The 21,917-nt window shown below is 33.7% G+C and overlaps 1 protein-coding gene across 2 annotated transcripts in view; it reads left to right on the plus strand.

Annotated features, from left to right (window-relative positions):
• The window catches only part of LOC129275812 (glycosyltransferase 8 domain-containing protein 1-like), a 33,280-nt gene extending 12,906 nt beyond the window's left edge, over positions 1-20,374 (plus strand). Inside the window, exons 2-9 of one of the 2 annotated variants that reach the window (XR_010295625.1) lie at positions 798-890; positions 3,022-3,223; positions 4,375-4,492; positions 5,715-5,903; positions 7,477-7,643; positions 16,510-16,622; positions 17,571-18,827; positions 19,566-20,374. Coding sequence is in view for 1 of the 2 variants with exons in the window: in XM_064109065.1 (XP_063965135.1) it covers positions 798-890; positions 3,022-3,223; positions 4,375-4,492; positions 5,715-5,903; positions 7,477-7,643; positions 16,510-16,622; positions 17,571-17,749 (1,061 nt within the window). In the remaining variant the exon portion in view is untranslated. Of the gene's footprint in view, positions 1-797; positions 891-3,021; positions 3,224-4,374; positions 4,493-5,714; positions 5,904-7,476; positions 7,644-16,509; positions 16,623-17,570 lie in introns of both variants that reach the window. The other variant, XM_064109065.1, reaches the window with a different exon arrangement.
• Positions 20,375-21,917: the final 1,543 nt, after the last annotated feature.

Here is a 21,917-nt window from a genome sequence, read left to right on the forward strand (position 1 = left end):
CTCTTGCGAAATTTGATGAATTTTTCATGTATTTTGAATAAGTAATGGAGGTTTAAACTCATTGTAGTAATCTTGGGCTGTCTAAAAATGCCAAATTCTTTTGAATGCGCAATTCTTAAGAACATCAATTTGGGTGAACTTTGAAGCTCTATAGCAAAAAATCAAGCACATGGACCTATGTTAATTTTTGCATATTTCAAATATTAAGGTTCTAAAGTATCTATGTGCAAAGTTTGGTGAAAATGACATGGATTTCACTTTAACTGTGGAACGTCCTTAAAGCCAGTTGCTATTTCGTCACATGTACTTTGTACATGTATTATTCACTGCCAATTCCAAAACATAGCAAATTACGCATGCGCAGGGATCGCAGCTCAAGACACATGAATATAATAATAATAATAATAATAAAACATTGCTTATATAGCGCATATAACGATGATAAAATCATGTCTCTATGCGCTTTAGAAAGAAGAATAGAAAGAATGGAGAAGAAAGAAAAGCCTGTTCACAGAGGAGCAAATATATAATATCAATTAATAGGTACATGTATATCTTATTTTACAAAAAGGAATGTCTTCAAAAGGGACTTAAAGGATTCTACATTATTAGCTTGTTTAACAATATCAGGTAATTTATATAATATACATGATTATTCCTATGTAGATCGGGACCGTTTCACCAATTTGCATATTCATTTATCAGATCTCTTTTCTTAAGGCATTTAGCAAATTTAGAATACTTGCAATAAATGTGTTTTATCATTTTTTTGAATTTTTCTTTACTTTTCAATTCAGTTATAACACTATGTCTGGTTGCCCTGGCGATCTATGTCCTCTACTTCCATGTTCCAAGATCTGCCTCGGGAGAAGCCGTTGCTGAGGTCAAAGGTAATGTAATAAGATGTAAAGCTTTGAGATTAAAGTGGAAGTCCGCCCCAACAAAATGTTTATTTGAATATCAAGGGGAAAAAAAGTAAACAACCATAATGCTAGAAATTTTATCAAAATCTGATGTAAAATAAGAAAGTTACGAAAGTTTAAAGTTTCATTTGAGGTCACAAAAAAGGTTGCATGCACTTCCTGTTGGGGATAGTATGCAAATGATGGAACTGGTGATGTCAACCATTTGTGAAACTAAGTATAATCCCATTTCAAACATGAGGAAATGCCATTTTTGTCTCACCTGCATAGCAGAGTGAGACTATAGGCGCCGATTTTCCGACGGCGACGGCGGCGTCAACACCAAATCTTAACCTGAGGTTAAGTTTTTGAAATGACAGCATAACTTAGAAAGTATATGGACCTAGTTCATGAAACTTGGCCATAAGGTTAATCAAGTATTACTGAACATCCTGCCTGAGTTTCATGTCACATGACCAAGGTCAAAGGTCATTTAGGGTCAATGAACTTAGACCATGTTGGGGGAATCAACATCAAAATCTTAACCTAAGGTTAAGTTTTTGAAATGTCATCATAAATTAGAAAATATATGGACCTAGTTCATGAAACTTATACATAAGGTTAATCAAGTATCACTGAACATCCTGCATGAGTTTCACGACACATGACGAAGGTCAAAGGTCATTTAGGGTCAATGAACTTTGGCCGAATTGGGGGTATCTGTTGAATTACCATCATAACTTTGAAAGTTTATGGATCTGATTCATGAAACTTGGACATAATAGTAATCAAGTATTACTGAACATCCTGTGCAAGTTTCAGGTCACATGATCAAGGTCAAAGGTCATTTAGGGTCAATGAACTTTGGCCAAATTGGGGTATTTGTTGAATTACAGCCATAAATTTGAAAGTGTGTTCGTCTAGTTCATAAAACTTGGACATAAGAGTAATCAAGTATCACTGAACATCCTGTGCGAGTTTCAGGTCACATGATCAAGGTCAAAGGTCATGTAAGGTCAAAGAACTTTGGCCACGTTTGGGGTATTTGTTGAATTGCCATCATATCTCTATAAGTGTATTGGTCTAATTCATAAAACGTGGAAATACGAGTAACCAAGTATCACTGAACATCTTGTGCGAGTTATAGTAGTTTTCAAAATCAGCACTGCTGCTATATTGAATCGCGCGATGCAGGTGAGACGGCCAGAGGCATTCCACTTGTTGTATTACTATTGTGATTCTGTGAAGTTTTTAATTGTCAAATTTGCCAACATTTTAATGCACATTTCATATGCCATCATTGACTCTCACCTTCACATATCAACATGAATTGTTTTTTTAAATATAAAGTGAACGTTTTGAGATTCCCCCAAATTTCCTAATTCTTGCTCGGGTTTGTTCAAATTGTCAACGTTATGCTCGTTTGATATTTCTTGTTTTATTCAATTCAACTTATTATTGCGTTGGACTTTCTCTTTTAATGGAAATATCAAAGTAAAATGGAAAGTTATTTTGAAAGAAAAGAGAAGCAGATTGTCATATAATTCACTAATTACAGTTATAATAAAGCAGAACTTCAGGAAAGGGATGTCTGTTATACCTTAACACTAAAAATGCTGTTGGATGTCTGTGAAGAAGCATTCAGTGGTTGAATATATTTTGCCTGTTTCAATTGTGTTTAAATGGTTAGCTTTGGGTTTCCATTATTTTGATATTATTGCACAGTTTATAAAGCAAATACGAACCAGCATCCTTGTATAAATAGCGCCTCAAATCCTCAACTTCTCTGGTTAGGTTCCTAACCCATATTGCACCATTCTGAGCAAGTGTAGTCTTGTAATATAGGCCCACTTGAAATACTAATTCAGTACTCGATGCTTATATATACGGCATTGATTATTTTACCAGGTAGTGAAGCAAGTACTTTACCTCTCAAAACATTTCAGATTCTGTCTAATGAATACAAATAAAATTGTAAGCTGATTTATTCTCTGTTATCATTTTAAAAGTTATGTTTTATTAAAGACAATAAACAGTCAGTGAGAGTTGACATAAAGTGTTGGTCAGGTCGCTCCTTCTAATGAAACATTTTCTGTTTTTTTTTCTTCAACTCCCTCAGATGTGAACCATGAAACAAGACATAGTGTGCAGCGTGACCTGAGTAAGAACGCCTCGGCAAATGGCACCATCAATGTTTTGATCTGTTCAGATGCCACCACACTCGGCGGCATGGTTGCAGCTATGAATAGTATCTATCTCAATACCAAGGCACATATCAAGTTCTATCTGGTTGTTGACCAAGATTCCTTGGACCATCTAAGGTATAGGGTCCTGTTTGATAAAGACTTGTTATAATAACAATGCACACTTTTTATGACAAGTTTACTTTCAGCCCATCAAATTGAATGATTTCAGTAACTTTAGTTTAAACAGTTGTTGCAAATTTGTTATTATAACAAGTTTTGCATCTTTATCCTTCCAGCTCCAAAGACATGTATTTGGGTTGTCCTGTGCTATTTTGGTACTTGCATTATCTTGAGAAATCTTTCTTGTAGCTTTAATTTTTTTACACAATAATTATTATTTTTTAGTTTAAAGTTATGGTGAATCCCCCCCAAATTTTATGTCACCATTCCAATTTAATATGTAGGCCTTAAAATACTCATGATGTAGAGGATATCAAATGGAAATATGTTTATAGGATCGGATGAATTTTTGTGAATTATGCATTTTACGCTTACAGCTATTTATTTTGAGCAGGTGCCCTTTCTTTGTTTTTAAAACACTTCTCAAGCATGGACTACATGTAGGTTGAAATTTCAAGATACTGTATTATCTTATCTATACTGTAGTTTCCTGATATCCAATCGCAACATTGTATGATCAAAACTCCGTTTACATGTATATAAAAAAAAAGATGATAGTTGATACATGTGTATCTTACAGAGAGAGTGCTCTATGTAGATAGTTCAAAATCAAATTTCAAATTTTCACAAAGAATCAACTGAAAAATATGATTCAACGGCCATTGCACTTTTTGCAAGATAGGAATGTTAAATAATACTCTGAAGAATGATTTATCATTGATCCTTTACCTAAGCTTCAGATGGGCTTTGAGAGGAAGAAGATAAACTTATCCTGCACAAACGTTAACTGTTCTTGAGCATGAATTTTGTGACAGGGCGTGGTCTGGTCTTACAGATGTATACTCTGGTGACACGTCATTTGCTTTAATTTTTTAATAGGGTTAGGGTCGCAATAGGGTTTCATGTTAGGTTTTGGATAGGGTATAGCACTTGTTAAATCCAGGGTTGTATTTGGTGATTCCACTAGTGTGTGGAATTTGAGCAATTGTCACTTGAGCAAATGTCGTGGAACCTATACTTTTATATTTTGTAATTTTGTAGATGATGATTGAATAATTCCATCACGAGGTTTACTATTCTCTCTCTTAATATCTCTCTGTTTTCAGCAAATGGCTCAGTCAATCAAGTTTGAGAAAGCTGGACTACTATATAAAAGTCTTTGATGAATCCTGGGTCAAAGATAAAATAGTTTTGAAGGATAAAAGAAACGAGTTAGGATCACCGGTAAGTACTAGGTAGCTCTAGTCTGCAGGCACAGACCCTGATTGAAATTTTTTGATCAACAAGTGTGTCTCCACGCAAAGACTAGCACATACAAAACTTGCTGTTGCAATTCAGGAGGGCCTTCAGTACACAAGGCATGAGTAGGCTGCACACTCAGACTCATAACTCAAGTAAAGGGTTTGCCCAGCATACTAAGGTAGCTCCTTGCCCTCCAAATGCAATTAATTCATTTTCAAATATGAACAATTCAAAACCAACTCTCTTCTTCATGTTTAAAGTTTAATTTGATGTTACTATTGATATTGATTTCAACTGTATGACAAGACAATAAAGAGACCACTGATATTCACCGGGGGGGGGGGGGGGGGGGGGGCGTGTCCGCCCCCAAATTTCACAACGAAGAAAACAAGAAAGATAGATAAAGAAAATAAGAGTGTGAAATATATTATATATTATTGTCTGAGTATTAAGTTAAAGTCTATTAAAAAGGTCCAAATTTTTGCTCGCCCGTTCAACTCTTTTTAGGAATATTGCTCCATTCACTATATCTAGCCCCTCAACATATTTAGGCCCATCACGCCACTGAAAGAGATACATTTGATTGAATTGAATTTTAAGGGTGTTTTACTATCAAGTCTCGAATTAATTAATGCCACCTTGGTAGTTAAAAATATTGATGAAATAAAACATGCATAAGTAAGGTGTACATGCGTAACAGTACATGGGTTACAGTAAAACCAAATACATGTACAAATGAATGGCATTTCCAATATGCATATGAAAAATGAAAAAAATGAATTGATTTGTTGTAGGAATAAATGAGGTTGCCAACTGCAACAGCTTTTCTTATTTCAATCAATATGCTTGTAGTGTATATCATGATATCTCTATGTGAATTCATACCCAGTAGGACACGAAAGCCAGTATATCAATTGTATATAATAGTTCTGATGATGACCATAGTTCAGTGGTCAAAACGTCAACCACAGTTCTGGAAACTGATGAAAAAAATACAGTCATTTTCAGGACTACCAATTGGTGATGTACTATAAGTTCTCCTATTGATACTTATATACTTTTTTTTTATATATCCTTTTATTGAATACTTTTTGTATTGGGTACTTCAAAAACATTGTTTTCTTTGGATATGTCTATTTTATATCAATGCAACATACTAAACTAGCAGAAAAATGATCAATTTTCCATATTTTTTCCCCCACAGCTGAATTATGCTCGTTTGTACTTCCCCAAAATATTCCCTGACCTGAAAGGGCGTGTCATCTTTGTGGACAGCGATACCATAACCCAGGGTGACATCGAAGAACTCAATTCAATTGACATCAAGCCTGGACATGTGGTGGCCTTTTCAGATGACTGCAGTGCTGTCACGTCAAGATACGGTGTTATAATGGTATGAACTTGTGTGCGGCTGATAGTACACTTTGCTCTTTTTTCTCATGATTTGTCCAAGAAACTAAAACAATTTTTCTTGTCATCATGAAGCCCAACAAAATGTAAACTTTGTCTTTCGGTTATGTTTACATTTCAAATTCTGAATGGACTGGAGGGTTATGTTTCATAAAAAATTCACAGCAGAGGGTATACAGTTAAGCTCAAAAGATAGAGAACCCCACCGCAAAATGCATTCCTTCATGCTGAGTGTGTAATGTAGACAATAACACTTTATTGTTTGGCAAGCTCAGAGAAACAAACTTTTAATTTAATACTTTATCACCTGTCTCCACAATTAAAGGGGAATCCAACCCAAATAAAAACTTGTTTTTATAAGGAAAAGAAAAATCAGACAAGTTGATAGGTGAAAGTTTGAACAATATTGGACAAACAACAAGAAAGTTATGAATTTTTAAAAGTTGTAAATATTGGTAATCACTATACACATGGAGACTTCAAATTGACTGCATATGGGATGTCATAGTGATGTAAGGCAAGGACTACTCTTCCATGTACTCCAATACATATTTTGGCTAAAATGTCATTTTCCCCCAAAGTTTTATTTCAAAAATTTATTTTTCTTTCATGAGGACATAAAACAATATACTACCTGGGTTATGTTTAGATTACTTCCCCAGGAGGAATGGGTACTTAAGAGAAAACCACAAATCCCTGATAATAGAGTACATGGCCTATGGGAAAGTTGTCCTTGCCCCTTGTCATAATTAACTTACCCAGTTGCCAATTTGAAATCTACATAGTATTAGTGATCTCAATTTTAAAGCAGCTACAACTTTTTTATTGCTTGTCCGATTTCTTTCAAACTTTCACCATTCTGTTTAATTTTATTTTTCTCCTTCCCAACACAACATTTTATGGCCAAGGCTGGATTGCCCTTTAAATTTCTAAAACATGGCAGAACTTGAACACTTTAAAATATGTTCATTTTGTGGTGGGGTTCACTAACTTTTGAGCACCATTGTAACATTGGGAAACCTGTGCATTAGACCATAAAAACATTGATTTATCACTATCTTCCAACTCGTCTATGTTAAAGATTTTACTATTAATAATAATCTTGACTTTAACTCGCTGCTTGTACAATAATGAAAGATCAGGGGAGCGTTTCATCAATATTTTCATCCGACAAGTTTTCAGATCTGACATCTTTCCATGATTTTGATTGGCAGAGAGGCGCTGTTCCTATGGTAACTGTCGGATAAAATGGGACTTGTCGGATAAAACGTCTGACAAGTCCTTTCATGAAATGCCCCCCTGGGGTCCTTTTCATAAAGAATTACAGCTATTTAAAATTTGCAATTGGTTACTGAGCCATGTTTCCGTGGTAGTTGCCATAATGACAAAGTTACAATAGTTGTAATTCATTATGAAACAGGTTCTTGGTTTACAGTTTCATATTTTCTTGTTATTGATATTACATTATGAATGTTCTTTATTGAGCATTATTGAAGGCTTCTACATGTATCAGTTGCTAGATAATCATTCATTCTTGTGTTTTGTATTTTCTCTAGAACCGGTATGCAAGCTACTTGAACTTTGGGAATGAAAAACTTCAAGGTCTTGGCATCAACCCCATGGAGTGTTCTTTTAATCCTGGTGTCTTTGTTGCTAACGTAGACGAATGGAGAAAACAGAACATCACTGCAAAGCTAGACTACTGGGTAACTGTCAACTCAAAGTAAGTTGCTTGTGTGGTGTATGGTTGGGTTTTTGTGATCTCCCACCCCAAAACCAATAAGTCGCCCAGAGAAGAAATTTTGAGATATTTATTGAGCTCGGAAAAGGATATCCCTAGCTTTAACATGATATGTAACTTGTCAAAATTGATCAAATATAACCCACACAAGTATTTGATTGAATGTCAAAGAAATTCAGTGAGAGCTTTAAAAAATTGGGAGAAAACAGTATTTGAAACTTAGGGTTCACTCAAGCATGAGATAAGGAAACTGTACAAATATTGGTGAAACTTCTAAGCAATCCCCCATAAATGGCCTAAAATTTTTTTTGTATATCTTCTTTTATTTAACTTTACAACTTCAAATTTGGCAATGTGAAGAAGAAGAATTTCTACTTTTTAGGTCTTTACTTTTTGATGACTAACACATTATTTTGGCTATATATTGAGAACCTTACCTGGCGGCATATAATGTTGCAAAATCAGGCAGTAGGTTGTGAAAAGTGGCCCCCAATAATAAAAAAAAAATATTGATATTTTGCCTGCGCTTGACATCTCGGCATTCTTTGAGAGGGTATCAATTTCATGAAAATTGTGACAGGATCATGACTCATTTGTAATCCCTTTTCAGCTAAAAGACATCCCCTGGAATTCTTCATAAATTTTTTGTATAAACAAAAGAAAAATAATGATTTTCATAGATTGTCACAAAGCACTGATTTTCTCATTCTCAGCCTTCTTAATCATACTTTCTAATTTGAAATTAATAGAAATAAATTAAGTTTTATTTATCTTTGCAAAGAAGATGTACGTTATGTCTATGGAAAAACTTTATGGTAGTCAACCTGACTGTGGGCTGCAAATGATTGATTTATCTTCATCATCACAGAGAAGATGTTCATGGTAGCCAACGAGGTTGTAGTCAGTGAGGGTTACTAATAATGATTTTCTTTAATTCAACATTACAGAGAAGATGTTTATGGTAGCCAAAGAGGTTGTAGTCAGTGAGGGTTACTAATAATGATTTTCTTTAATTCAACATTACAGAGAAGATGTTTATGGTAGCCAACGAGGTTGGAGTCAGTGAGGGTTACTAATAATGATTTTCTTTAATTCAACATTACAGAGAAGATGTTTATCATAGCCAACGAGGTTGTAGTCAGTGAGGGTTACTAATAATGATTTTCTTTAATTCAACATTACAGAGAAGATGTTTATCGTAGCCAACGAGGTTGTAGTCAGTGAGGGTTACTAATAATGATTTTCTTTAATTCAACATTACAGAGAAGATGTTTATGTTAGCCAACAAGTTTGTAGTCAGTGAGGGTTTCTAATAATGATTTTCTTTAATTCAACATTACAGAGATGTTTATGGTAGCCACCAAGGTTGTAGTCCGTGAGGGATACTAATAATGATTTTCTTTAATTGAACATGACAGAGAAGATGTTTATCGTAGTCAACGAGGTTGCAGTCAATGAGGGTTACTAATAATGATCTTCTTTAATTGAACATTACAGAGAAGATGTTTATAGTAGCCGAGGTTGTAGTCATTGAGGGTTACTCATAATGATTTTCTTTAATTCACAATTACAGAGAAAATGTTTATCATAGTCATCGAGGTTGTAGTCAATGAGGGTTACTAATAATGATCTTCTTTCAATTCAATTCAATTCAAAATTTATTTCAATCAATCAATCATAAAAATACAGGTATATACAAATTAGGTAAAAACATGGGATTGGGAGCCCCTAGAAGTTTTCATTAAAAAAAACTTGTGAGTGGGGCACCACCATGGTACAATCAAATACAAATTAATATAATACATACATATACATGAAGAGTGAACAACAAATAACATTGAAATACAATAAAAAAAAAAAAAAAAAAAACAACAATGGGCTAACATAGGGGAAATAAACAAACAAGCAAACTAGAAGTAATAATTATAAATAATAGTGACCTACAGTGTGCTATTGGCAGGAGTTTTTATACTGAGCAAAAAATTCAACTTTCAAGAGTATTTTAAACTTATTTATGGTTTTACTTTGTTTAATATCATTATTTAAATCATTCCACAGCTTAATTCCTCTACAACGTAGAGAATTTTGGGAAATTTTAGTTTTTGGAAGATATTGGTGAAGATCTGCTGAATGACGCGTAAAGTATGAATGGAAAGAGGCATTTGTGTTGAAGAGATTATCAAAAATATTTGGCAAGAGATTTGAATGGTAATTGTACATAAATATATAAGTATACATAAGAACCAAGTCAGAAATTTTCAATATTTTACAATCAAGAAATAACTTGTTTGTGTGACTATTGAAATGTGCATTACAAACTGTTCTGATTAACCTTTTTTGAATAAGAAATAATCTATGTAAATGTGTTTTGAATCCATTCCCCCATAGCATACAGCAATAAGTGAGATGGGGTAAAACCAAAGTATTATAAAGTGAAATTAATACATGTCTGGGTAAAATAAACTTCAGTTTGCGGAGGACACCAGTACTTTTTGATAAACGAGTGCATAATTCATCAATATGAGGTTTCCAGGATAGAAATTCATTGATCTTGATACCTAAAAAATTTATATTTGATACCTGGGAAATAATCTTGCCATCCATAATAACTGGAGGAATGTCATTACCAATTTTTTTAGTTTGTGTTTTAAATAGTACAAATTTAGTTTTTTCAAGGTTCAGTGAAAGTTTATTGCATTGAAGCCAGACAACGACTTTACGAAGTTCAATGTTTATGGTGTTAATGAGAGGAATAATATTTTTTTGAGAAAGAGTAATACTGGTATCATCAGCAAAGAGTATGAAATTAAGAATTGAGGAACAATTTACAAGGTCATTGATATACAAAAGGAAAAGCAAGGGGCCGAGGACAGACCCTTGCGGAACGCCGTGTGATACATGACTGAAAGTTGACTTGACACCGTTGACCACAACATACTGCATGCGATTTGATAAATAATTATCAAACCAATCAAGAGCGAGACCTCTTATCCCATAATGTTTCATTTTTTTAAGAAGTATGTCATGGTCAACGGTGTCAAATGCTTTCGAGAGATCCAAAAATATACCAATGGTGAGATTACCCTTATCTATTTCTTGCATTATACGATCATACATGTGAAATATTGGCATGTATGTTGAATATCTTTTACGAAAACCAAATTGTTGTGAGATTAATATATTGTTATGATTCAAAAAGCTGTACAAACGTTCAAAAACAATTTTTTCTAGTATCTTTGAGAAGATGGGTAAAACAGAAATTGGTCTATAGTTAACAATGTCTTTACGATCACCCTTTTTGAAAATTGGAACAATTTTAGCTATTTTAAATGCATTAGGAACTTCACCATATTCAAGAGACATATTATATATATGGCACAGTGGATGGACACATTGATAAATACATTTTTTCACAATAGATGGGATAATATCATCAGAGCCACGGGAAAACGTTGATTTCAAGGAGGAGCAGATCTTTAGTATTTCATTTATATTGGTTGGTTTAAAAAACATTGAATGAATATTGTTGTCTCCTAAAAAAGACATGAACTCTGTGTGGGGGTCAGGGATGACTTGAGCAAGATTTTTGCCCAAATTTGCAAAATATCTGTTGAAATAATTAGATTTCATTTGATTGGTATCAAAAGATTCATTATTGTAAAACATTTTGGTTGGTAGAGAAATTTGAGCTTTTTTCCCCAATATGTTATTAATTTCTTGCCATGTTTTCTTCATGTTACCTCTTAAGGTGTTAAATTTTTTATTATAATATTCTCTTTTTGCAAACCGAATTACTTTTACCAAACAGTTTTTATAGCTTTTGTATTTTTCTTCTTTCCTTTTTTTAATCTTTTCTGGTCCAGAGTATCTGTGAAAATTTTTATATAGGATATTTTTTTTGTTTATAGATTTCAAGATGCCAGAAGAAATCCAAGGTTTGTGAAATCGTGTTTTTTTTTTTTTACTGTTAACAGTAGGAAGACATTCATTATAAGCATCATAAAAAATTGAGTAAAACAGATCATAGGCATGGTTGACATCGTTGGATGCATAGATTGGTTTCCAGTCTAGACAGCTCAATTTCTTTTTTAAGCAATCGATCCCATCATCATTTATCATTCTCTTCAGGCGGGGTTCCCTTGAAATCGAAATGTTATTAAACTTTTTTGCAACATAAAATATTGGGAAATGATCTGAAATGTCAGAATATAGTAGCCCACTATCATATTCAAATTGGATTGCATTTGTAAAAATATTATCTATTATAGTAGCAGATTTGTATGATATGCGTGTAGGCTTAGTGATTACTGGGAATAAATTGTATGAGAACATATTATCAGCAAACTCTTTGCTTTTAGTGTGTCTATCAGTATTTAACAAATTGATATTGTAATCTCCCATTAAGTATAGTATTTTTTTTTCATTGTGTATTTTAGAAAGCAGAGAATCCATATCATGTAAAAACAAGTCAATTTCTGTATTGGGAGGTCTATAGACATTCCCAACAATTATATTCTTAGAGTTAACATTGACAATTTCAATAAAAACAGTTTGAAGAAATAAATTATTTACAGTCAGATCTGGTCTTTCAAGGAATTCAACGTTTTCGGAAATATACAAGGCAACACCCCCACCAGTCTTGGAATCTCGACATGTGTGAACAAATGAGTAATTAGATATATTATAAATAGACGTTAACATGAAAGAATTCAGCCATGTTTCTGATATTCCTATCACAGAAAACGAAAAATCAAGGGAAGTCAGTAACTCCTCAAGTTTACTAAAATTTGAGCAGAGACTCCTTGCATTTAAGTGTAATAGAGATAGTCTATCGTCAGAGTTATTATATTTATTACAAAAATCATCAGGAAGATAATATGAACATGGATTTGTTGGGAAATGAAATGTCTCATCCTGTGAGATATCTTCTACAGAAGATTGTGCATTTAGATTGAGAGAATAATGAACGTCTTTGAGGTTGTTATGCATTACAAAAGGATTGATTTTAAGATTTTGAACATTAGCATATGGAATACTCTTATTCATATGAAAAAACTGTTGTAGTGCCCATAAAAACTCATCATCTTCAATAATATGGTTAAAAGGAAGGAGTTTTCCATTGCAAATGGAACATATAAAATCATATGAGTCAGCTTGACTATGGTTTCGGTCACATATAATTTCACAAGTACAACATGATGTACGGCTAGACATGTAAATGTAGGTACGTAAATGGAAGTCAAAGAAAGAAGAAAAAAAAAAAAAAATTGAATAACACCTAACTAAGAGGGGAGCAACAACAGTTAAAGATAACAAATAAAAACAAACAAACAAATGCAGAATTATAAGGAATATAACATGGAAAATAGGAATTATAACAATGTGTCTTTTCAAATATAATGACTAGAATCTGCAAAATACATAGTTAAAAAAAGGGAGCTATTAATAAGACCTATCTTCTGGAAATAACACACACAGCTTGGAATAACGCAGTAATATTCTTGGATGTCTATACTTTTAAGATACACTGAAATATGTAAGGCATATTGTACAATTAAATACAAGGATGTAATGGATCAAGGTCAAACAGCCTTTTAATATATTGTGCAAGAATATTGATATAGATGTTGATGTACATGGATGTTGGTGTTGATATTGTCGATAAATGTAAATGCAATACTATAAGTAAATTTCATACCTCAAAAGGCATACATGGAAGTACAAGCACATAAACAATGTACATGTACCTCGTCAAGGTTAATCATGCATTACATGTCAATGCAAGAAATATTGATATTTACATGTATATGTGAATATTGATGTGCACGGATATTAGTGCTGAAATACATCTATGTAATTATTGATGTTGATAAATGTAAACCCAATACCATCAATAAATATAACACCTCAAAAACATGTACAGTACAAACAAACATTACAAGGATGTACTGATTCAAGGTACACTGTAGAACAGCCTTTAAACTTAAGAAAGTATTGAAGATATCGATATTGATGTACGTAAATATTGGTGTTGATAAATTGATGTAGATAAATGTAAGTAAAATGCAATCAAGTCATCAAGAACAAACAAACAATACAAGGATGTACTTGATCAAGGTCAAACACCCTTTACATGCAAAGTATTGATAGATGTAGATGTACATGGGTATTGGTGTTGATATACATGTAGCTATTGATGTAGATTAATGTAAATACAATACAGTCAATAAATAACATACCTCAAAGGCATATGAGTACTTAAGCAAACAATGCAAAAGTGTATTGGATCAAGGTCAGACATATGTATTAGGTAATGATATTGATAGATGTAGTTATAGTTATTGATGTTCATGTTGGTGTTGATATATATGTAGATATTGATGTACAAATGTAAATACAGTGCTACCAACGGCGTAAAGCACAAACAACCAATCTAGAAAGATGTACATGTACTGGATGCAAAAATATTGATATACCGTAGATAGATGTAGGTATTGATGTACAGTTGTTGTTATTATACATGTTGATGTAGATATATGTAAGTTCAGTACACTCAATAAATATAACCTCAGACTTAAAATATCGATATACATGTCGATGTAGTTATTGATGTTCATGGATGTTATTGTTGTTGATATGCAGGTTGATATTGATGTAGATGTAAACATAATACTACCAATAAGTATCATACATGCAGCTCAAAGGCATGTTAAAGTACAAACAAACAGTTACCGGTACAAGAATGTACATGTACTGGATCAAGGTCACACAGCCTGTACAAAAATATTGATATTGATAGATGTGGATTGATACATATGGATATAAGTATAGACATGTATGTATACAAAATTATCATTAAATATCAAACCTCAAAACATAAATCTGCAAACAGTACATGGATGCAGTGGTTCAAGGTAAAAATAACCTTCAGATGCAGAACATTGATTACCCGGTAGTGTCAGCGAATTGGGACTACAAAATTGCAAAATCCTGTGACTACAGGTTTGACAGAGCGGTGTGAGATGTAATGAGTTTACGTATTTCTTTGCCATTTGTTGTTTTGATTAAGGCAAATATTCTTCCATCCATTGTCCAGGCCGAGCGTACTTTTTCATTGCGAGCTGTTTGTGATAGCAAATTGGCGTTCCTTTTCGTCAGGTCCTCTGATACTACTACTTTAGATCCCTTTAATTTACGTCGATTCTTAATAAAGGCCAGTTTGGATTTGTAAGAGATAAACTTAACAATGACTGGGCGGGGTGGAATTGGCTTCTCCTGGGTGTTGCTAGCAGCACCGGCGTAGGAATTTCTTGGCACTTTATCTGTTGATGAAGATTCATATCCATGAGTGAGTTTCTTCCCTATACGATGGGAACGGTCTATATCCTGCGGTGAGATATGTATACCAATCCTTTCAGCTACACTACACACAAGATGATCAGTGTCTTCGTCAGGTTTTTCTGGAAGCCCAAAGATACGAATGTTGTTGCGGCGAGAATACTGTTGGAGTTCATCAAGGTCACGGGTCAGCTCACAGACTCGATCTTTGTCACTCTCCAAAGAAAGTTGAACATCATGAAGTTGCTTGAGCTTATTGTCGATTAAGACTTCTAGATCATGCAGGCAGCCTAATTTCTGCTCTATAAGTTCCGTAAGCTTTCCTATTCTTTTATCAATATCTTCATTCATCTTTGCTCTTTCTCTCTCCATCGTCTTTTCAACAGCTTTCTGAACGATATCATCAATCTGATTTAGAATACTGGGTTCAGTGTCTCCTAACTTTTGTGTCGAATTAGATCGCAAGTTACGGGTAGGACCAGTAGAATTAGCCATAGTAGAGTGCAAAGGAAATCAAGGTTTGAATTGTCCAAAATGCAGGAACAAAAGATGTTACCTGGTTTAGACTCAGTACATATAGAATACACAAAAGGAGTAAGTGGAGGAGGTACAATCCAACACCGTTGTGATTACATGGGACTGGTCATAAGAAGAATTAGTACCTATGTCCAGCCAGCCCAGGCCATAAGAAAATCAAAATTTCCAGGTTTCAAGATGCGTAATGGCATTCATCTGGATTTGAATTGTCTAAAATGCTGGTATAAAAGCTCACTTGATTAAGTCCCAGAATAGGCAATATGAAATAGTCAGTTGAAGAGTAACAAAAGTATAACACCAATATGCCTGTATGGGACTAGTCATAAAAAGTTCCAGATTACTTGCCAAGAAGAGAAGTTTGAAGTTCAAGACAGGCCATAAATAATCAGAATTTGCAGATTCCAGTTGAAAGATAACACATGATCATTCAATACATGATGCAAACTGCTGACAAATATGATATCGGTGATGTAAGAAGAATGATAAACAAGCCCAAAAATTGGAGCAAGGCAGAGCACAGTCAGAGCAGTTGTCGTCGTACAAAGGGCGTTATTTGTCCATAAATCACGTCTCAATATTGGTAATATAAGTCATGTTCTTGAAATACAATTCCCTGTGATTTATGAGTCGAGTTTCCTCGGGCGAATTGATATCCAAGTTTGACGAAATTAATTTTGAACTTAAGGAATTCTCACCGAAGGACGGGTTATCATTACGCATCGAATCTACATGATCATTACAGAGAAGATGTTTATAGTAGCCGAGGTTGTAGTCATTGAGGGTTACTAATAATGGTTTTCTTTAATTCAACATTACAGAGAAGACATTTATCGTAGTCAACGAGGTTGTAGTCAGTGAGGGTTACTAAAAACGATTTTCTTTAATTCAACATTACAGACAAGATGTTTATAGTAGCCGAGGTTGTAGTCATTGAGGGTTGAGAATGATGAACTTCTTTCATTTATCATTACAGAGAAGATGTTTATGGTAGTCAACGTGGTGGTGGTCATTCCGGCCCTCCGATGATGATTGTTTTCTACATGAAGTATTCACCTATTCCTCCTGAATGGCACATACGTCATCTTGGTGAGTTACCTGCAGTTCGAGCTAAAGCTGGGTTAATGATAATAGCGCTCTTCGGAATAGATTATTTTTAAGGTAGATGTTAGTATAATCCCAAATAGTGTTGTTCACAGTGTTTTAATTCTATAAGAATGCAAAAAACTCTTTGCAGTCAAGTCAGTTCAGTAACTGTGTAAGGTAAATCTACATGTATGCTACTTTTGTTGATACCTAGAAATACAGAGCTCCCGTTCTGGAAATAGATGTACTCAGAGATTTATTCAAATTATCTCAAAATTTATAATAATAATCATTATACTTGCTTATATAGCGCTTGACAATTACTTTATCAGAAGTCTCTAAGTGCTCTACAATAATGCAACATAATTACCCTGGCTTTAGAATAGCAGCTGTTATGCACATTGCGTTTCAAGGAAAAACTTCCTCCCCAAGGAATAACTTCCCATTCACCTCACCTGGGTTGCTGAGTGCAGCACAATATGGGTAAATTTCTTGCTGAAGGAAAAACATGCCATGGCTTGGAATTGAACCCAAATGCTTCAGATTGAAGGACAAGAGTCATATTAAACCAACTAGATCATGATGCCCCAAACTAAGTTCCCATTCAGCTAGAGCTACATTGTACTTCTCTGTTATTAGTAGCCAATAATATAGGGGTAAAATTTCATGAGAGGATCTTTGTAAGGATTATCTTTCATGTCTTTATAATAGTGGATTATCATTTAATAATTGGAATAAATATATTGAAATATGGGATTGCCAGTAAAATAAGGAAATATGACCAAATGTGTCTTTAATGATTATGTTTATCAGAATTTTTTGCTTTATATTGTTTTCTCTCAATTCATTATTCATTTCAGATAATGAAATTTTTAAAGATAAACATAAAAGAAAATAGAGATGTTACCAATTTGATAAAGATTTTTCTTGCATTGTATTTCATCTCATTAGGTGTTACTACCGGTGCACGATACTCAGACACATTCTTGAAGGCTGCCAAGCTTCTTCACTGGAACGGTCGCTTCAAACCATGGGGCCATAACTCACAACACACGCTGGTATGGGAGAAGTTTTTTGTGCCCGATACCACTGGGGACTTCCAAATAGCCAGACGTTTTGGCAATGTTTAAAAAGGCCAAATCCCAACTTTTTTTACTTTCGAAAAAAGGGTAAGATTATGTGTAATATCCCTGGATTAATAAGGTATAAGGACCCATACTTTATCAACATTAAGGTTAAAACTGCCCAGAATTTGACATTTTTCAAGTTTTTATTAGAGATAAGTAGTGAAAATATCGCATTGGATTCCGCAATTCAGATGATGATTTTCTTAGATTTAGCTACATGTATATTGACATGTATTTTTATGGGGGATTATTAAATATTAATAGAGGGCGGGGTGTGCGCCTGTTATGCCTCCTAACAAGATTTGCCACTATTGTGCGGTTGTGGCAGATGACGTGATTCTCATGGGGAGTGAGTGGGTAGGCTCAAACCCATAACCTGTGGGGGTGATTCCACAGCTCAAAGTCAATCTCAAACGTCCCCAAATGAAGTGGGATTTTCGGGATATTTTCAATTACAAAAAAAAAAGTTTGGACAATGATACAGCATGCCTTAAGTCAAAATCAAGGAATTTATGACCTATTTGTTCACGCACTTCTCGAGAAAGGAAGAAAAAAAAAACAATGATAATAAGATGAATTTATCAATGTCATGAATATCGAAACTTTATATTCAAATACTCTTTACATTTAATTTTTGAATTTCGTAGAATTTCGTAGAATTTTTTTATTTCAAAAATTACCTGTAAATGGTCAAGATTTCCAGGAATGTGGAAACACAGGCCATGTTTGGTGTCACTAGACCACCATTCCTCTTGATATATTTCTTCATTCATCACTTTGTTGGCAAATCTGCACAATAAAGGAAATGATACAATATGCCAATGACCCTTCACTTTTTAGGAGAAAATGCAGGGCAATAAAATTCGATATAATAGATAAAAACCTCTTGGGATATTATTCAATAATCTTCTAAATATGTATTATTGAGAGAGAGGAAAAACCCTACAAAAACCTTTGGTGCTAAAATTCACAGAGAACACGTAGATAGAAAACAATCTAGATAAACGTGACAACTCACTAGTTCCAAGACTCCAACATAGATGCAATAAAGTCTTAACCCTAACTAGGCCGGGCTTTTTTGGCTGTTCTGTGGCCGGGGGGGGGTTGATTCAACCCCCCCCTCAGATCTCGACCGCCGATCGCGCGAGCGCCGCAAAAATTTGCACGCTGGTAGTGTGCGATGTAATCTACAAGGCTGTATGGTAAAATTTTCCAAAATAATGAGATTTTATTTTATATTAATTAATTATGCTAATTTATGCATAAATCATACTTTTTGCTCTAATTCACTAAATAAAGCTCCTAGAATGCTAATTTTTCGTAAAAATATTCCTTGTAGCATTCTTAACAATTGCAATTGAATAAAAACTTCGGTTTGGAAATCAATTTCTTATGTATTTTATTGTTTTATGAATTTCTTATGTATTTCTTTGTTTTTCAACCTTTTGTTTTTCTTTATTTTTTTCACCAGATTTATTGCACAACCCTTTTGAAGCATAATTATGCTAAAATCAATTGCTTTCAGCTGTTTAAAGTAAAAATAATCATATCTTTATGAATAAGATGAGAAAACTCAATTTGCATTGACTTTGTACACAAAATCACATTTTGGAACAATTTTTGGTCTGACATGCACTTACAAAATGTTGCGTAATTTCGGAACCGCGTACCCGGGCGTCGTAAATTTGGTCTCAAAAGATGCGCGAGACTTAAAAGTATAAACTCTGCGAGTGACGCGGTCAAATAATTTCGCGCGGCGGAATGATTGCAGAAAATGTTGAGGGGGGGGGTTGATTCAACCCCCCCCCGGCCATTTTAGGGTTAAGTTTGAAGAAATAAAATGTGAAATGGAGGCAGAAAAAGTGCACATTTCCAGAGGCTAAATGGTCTAGTAATGCATCCATTTTGCCAAACGGGCAACCTCTACTATACAGTAGATGTAACACAGTATGAATATTTTCTCATTGTTTTTCATATTTACATGTACATGTTTGATGGAAATATTTTTGTTATCCATGGAAATAGAGTTCAAAAGCTGAAATATTGCAGGGTACCGGCTTGTTATCTGTTTTTAGTACGTTTTACATTAAAGGGCAAGTGTGCCCCAGGTGCATATTTTTATATTTGCTATAAGTTTTAAAAACTTTGTTTGTTTTTCTTTTATTGTCATTATTGTGCTGTTCACTTCATGCAGAAACCATCACAGAATTGTGCGTTCAAGGACAATCTTAGACCTATCTCTGATTCATGTTTGAAATATTGCATGATAATTTTTGTTTATCATTTCATCATTGCTTTGCTGTTTACATGCTGCAGATATAAGTGTTTAAGAGGCGTATGATCTCCTTTCATGGTGCGTAATAAAGAGGGCAGTCCACATAGATACGTCAGGGGCCTGTTTCATAAAACTTGTAATAATAACAAATTTACAATAACAGTTAAAATCTACTGAAATCCTTTCATCTGATTGGTTGATGGTACATTTGTTATAGAAATCTTGCATTTGTTTTTATAGCAAGTCTTTGTGAAATGGGACCCTGGTTGGTTTCAATCAAAGCAAAAAAAAAACGAGAGAAAGAAACAAACATGATTTATAATTAAAGGATTTAGTATTAAACCATCAAAGAATATGAGACTTGGAAACTTTCATTTCAAAACTTGTTATTTTTTTAACGTCTCATACAAGCAGCTTTCCCACTTCATTTGATATAGAATTAATAACTTTTCATTTTCTTATGTTTCACAATGGCTGAAATATTAGTCTAATCTCATAGAAGCATGTCCATTTCTTCAGAAAAAAATGGAATTTATATCACATTGCATATGGGAGCTGCTTGCACCTGGCAGGACAAAATTAAACCATTAAATTCTCTTTTACTCGTTGACGGATTTTTCACAAAAACCATCATTGATGACATGCGGCTCTAATGTTTCTGCTTTTGTGGAGACGGAATAATTTTCCTGGTGTCGCAACACAATTTGCTCCACATTTTTGAAAGTCTGCTATGTATAAAGTCTTTTTCATAGCATATTTTTACATAGAACTGTAATAGTTTAGAGCTTTTCTCTTATGACCAAAAATGCCATTCAAATTTGTAAAGCAAAATTATACCCTGTGAGATGTAGCTTGATATCAATTCACCCTTTAACAATGTTAAATTATTGATGGTGCTTGTATTGTGTGCTTCCTTAGTTGTTAGATGTGACCTCGATATAGTAGATTAATAGATTCTGAAACATATTGTGCTTAATTTCATTTTAACATACTAATCACAATCGAATTATATTTTTTCACTTTTGAAATCTAAAACGCATCATGTATTTAAAATCATATCGTTAATTGATTTTATAACAGTTCAAAGATATTTCCATGTTATTTTTATTTTGTTGATGTAACTGTATGTACTATGTACCCATGTACATTTGATTCCGTTACATATACCTGTGTAATCAACTCCTTATGATGCCATTGTGAATTTTTGTTAATTTCCTGTTATGTCATAAAACAGGGTATACTTTGTCTACTTAACCAACTCATATGACTTAATTGCTAGAATACATGTATTATTGATATATATATATTTTCTCACGCAACATGATCATGAATTAATCTGAGAAATGTTCAATTGTAATTTTTGTATGTACAATAGAAAAGGATAACCGTACCAAGTGTTATCTTAATCAATCATAACACACTATAAATATTTTCTGTTATCATAATTGAGTTTCTAAAATGCATGTTGATAGTTATTTATCTGACATAGCACCAGGCTAGATGTTTAGGTTTAAAAAGAATATGCAGAGAAGCAGAAGTTTACAGTTTGGAAATAGGGTTACATAAGAATCTGGGATTTTCTTGAAAGCATGGAAATGATTAATTCAGAGCTGCTAACCATTATGAAATGAAGTTAGTATTTATTATGAAAATATGACAAAAATATGAAAGAATGCAAGGGCTTGGAAGAAGTATGGATTTATGTTACCAAAAAGGGTAAAAGAAAGAAGAGGGGGTGGCAAAAGAGCTAGTTTCATAGGAATACATGTATTATTGTATGGAAGCGTGTACACAATCACTGAACGATCTAGAAACTAGTATAGTCACACAAGTAAAAGGCTTGGTAGATTTATAAAGTAAAATAGTTGTGCATTGATGCTGCATTAGAATGTTTGA

This window comes from Lytechinus pictus, chromosome 14, assembly GCF_037042905.1.
Source record: "Lytechinus pictus isolate F3 Inbred chromosome 14, Lp3.0, whole genome shotgun sequence".
In the NCBI taxonomy this organism is placed as follows: Eukaryota; Metazoa; Echinodermata; class Echinoidea; order Temnopleuroida; family Toxopneustidae; genus Lytechinus; species Lytechinus pictus.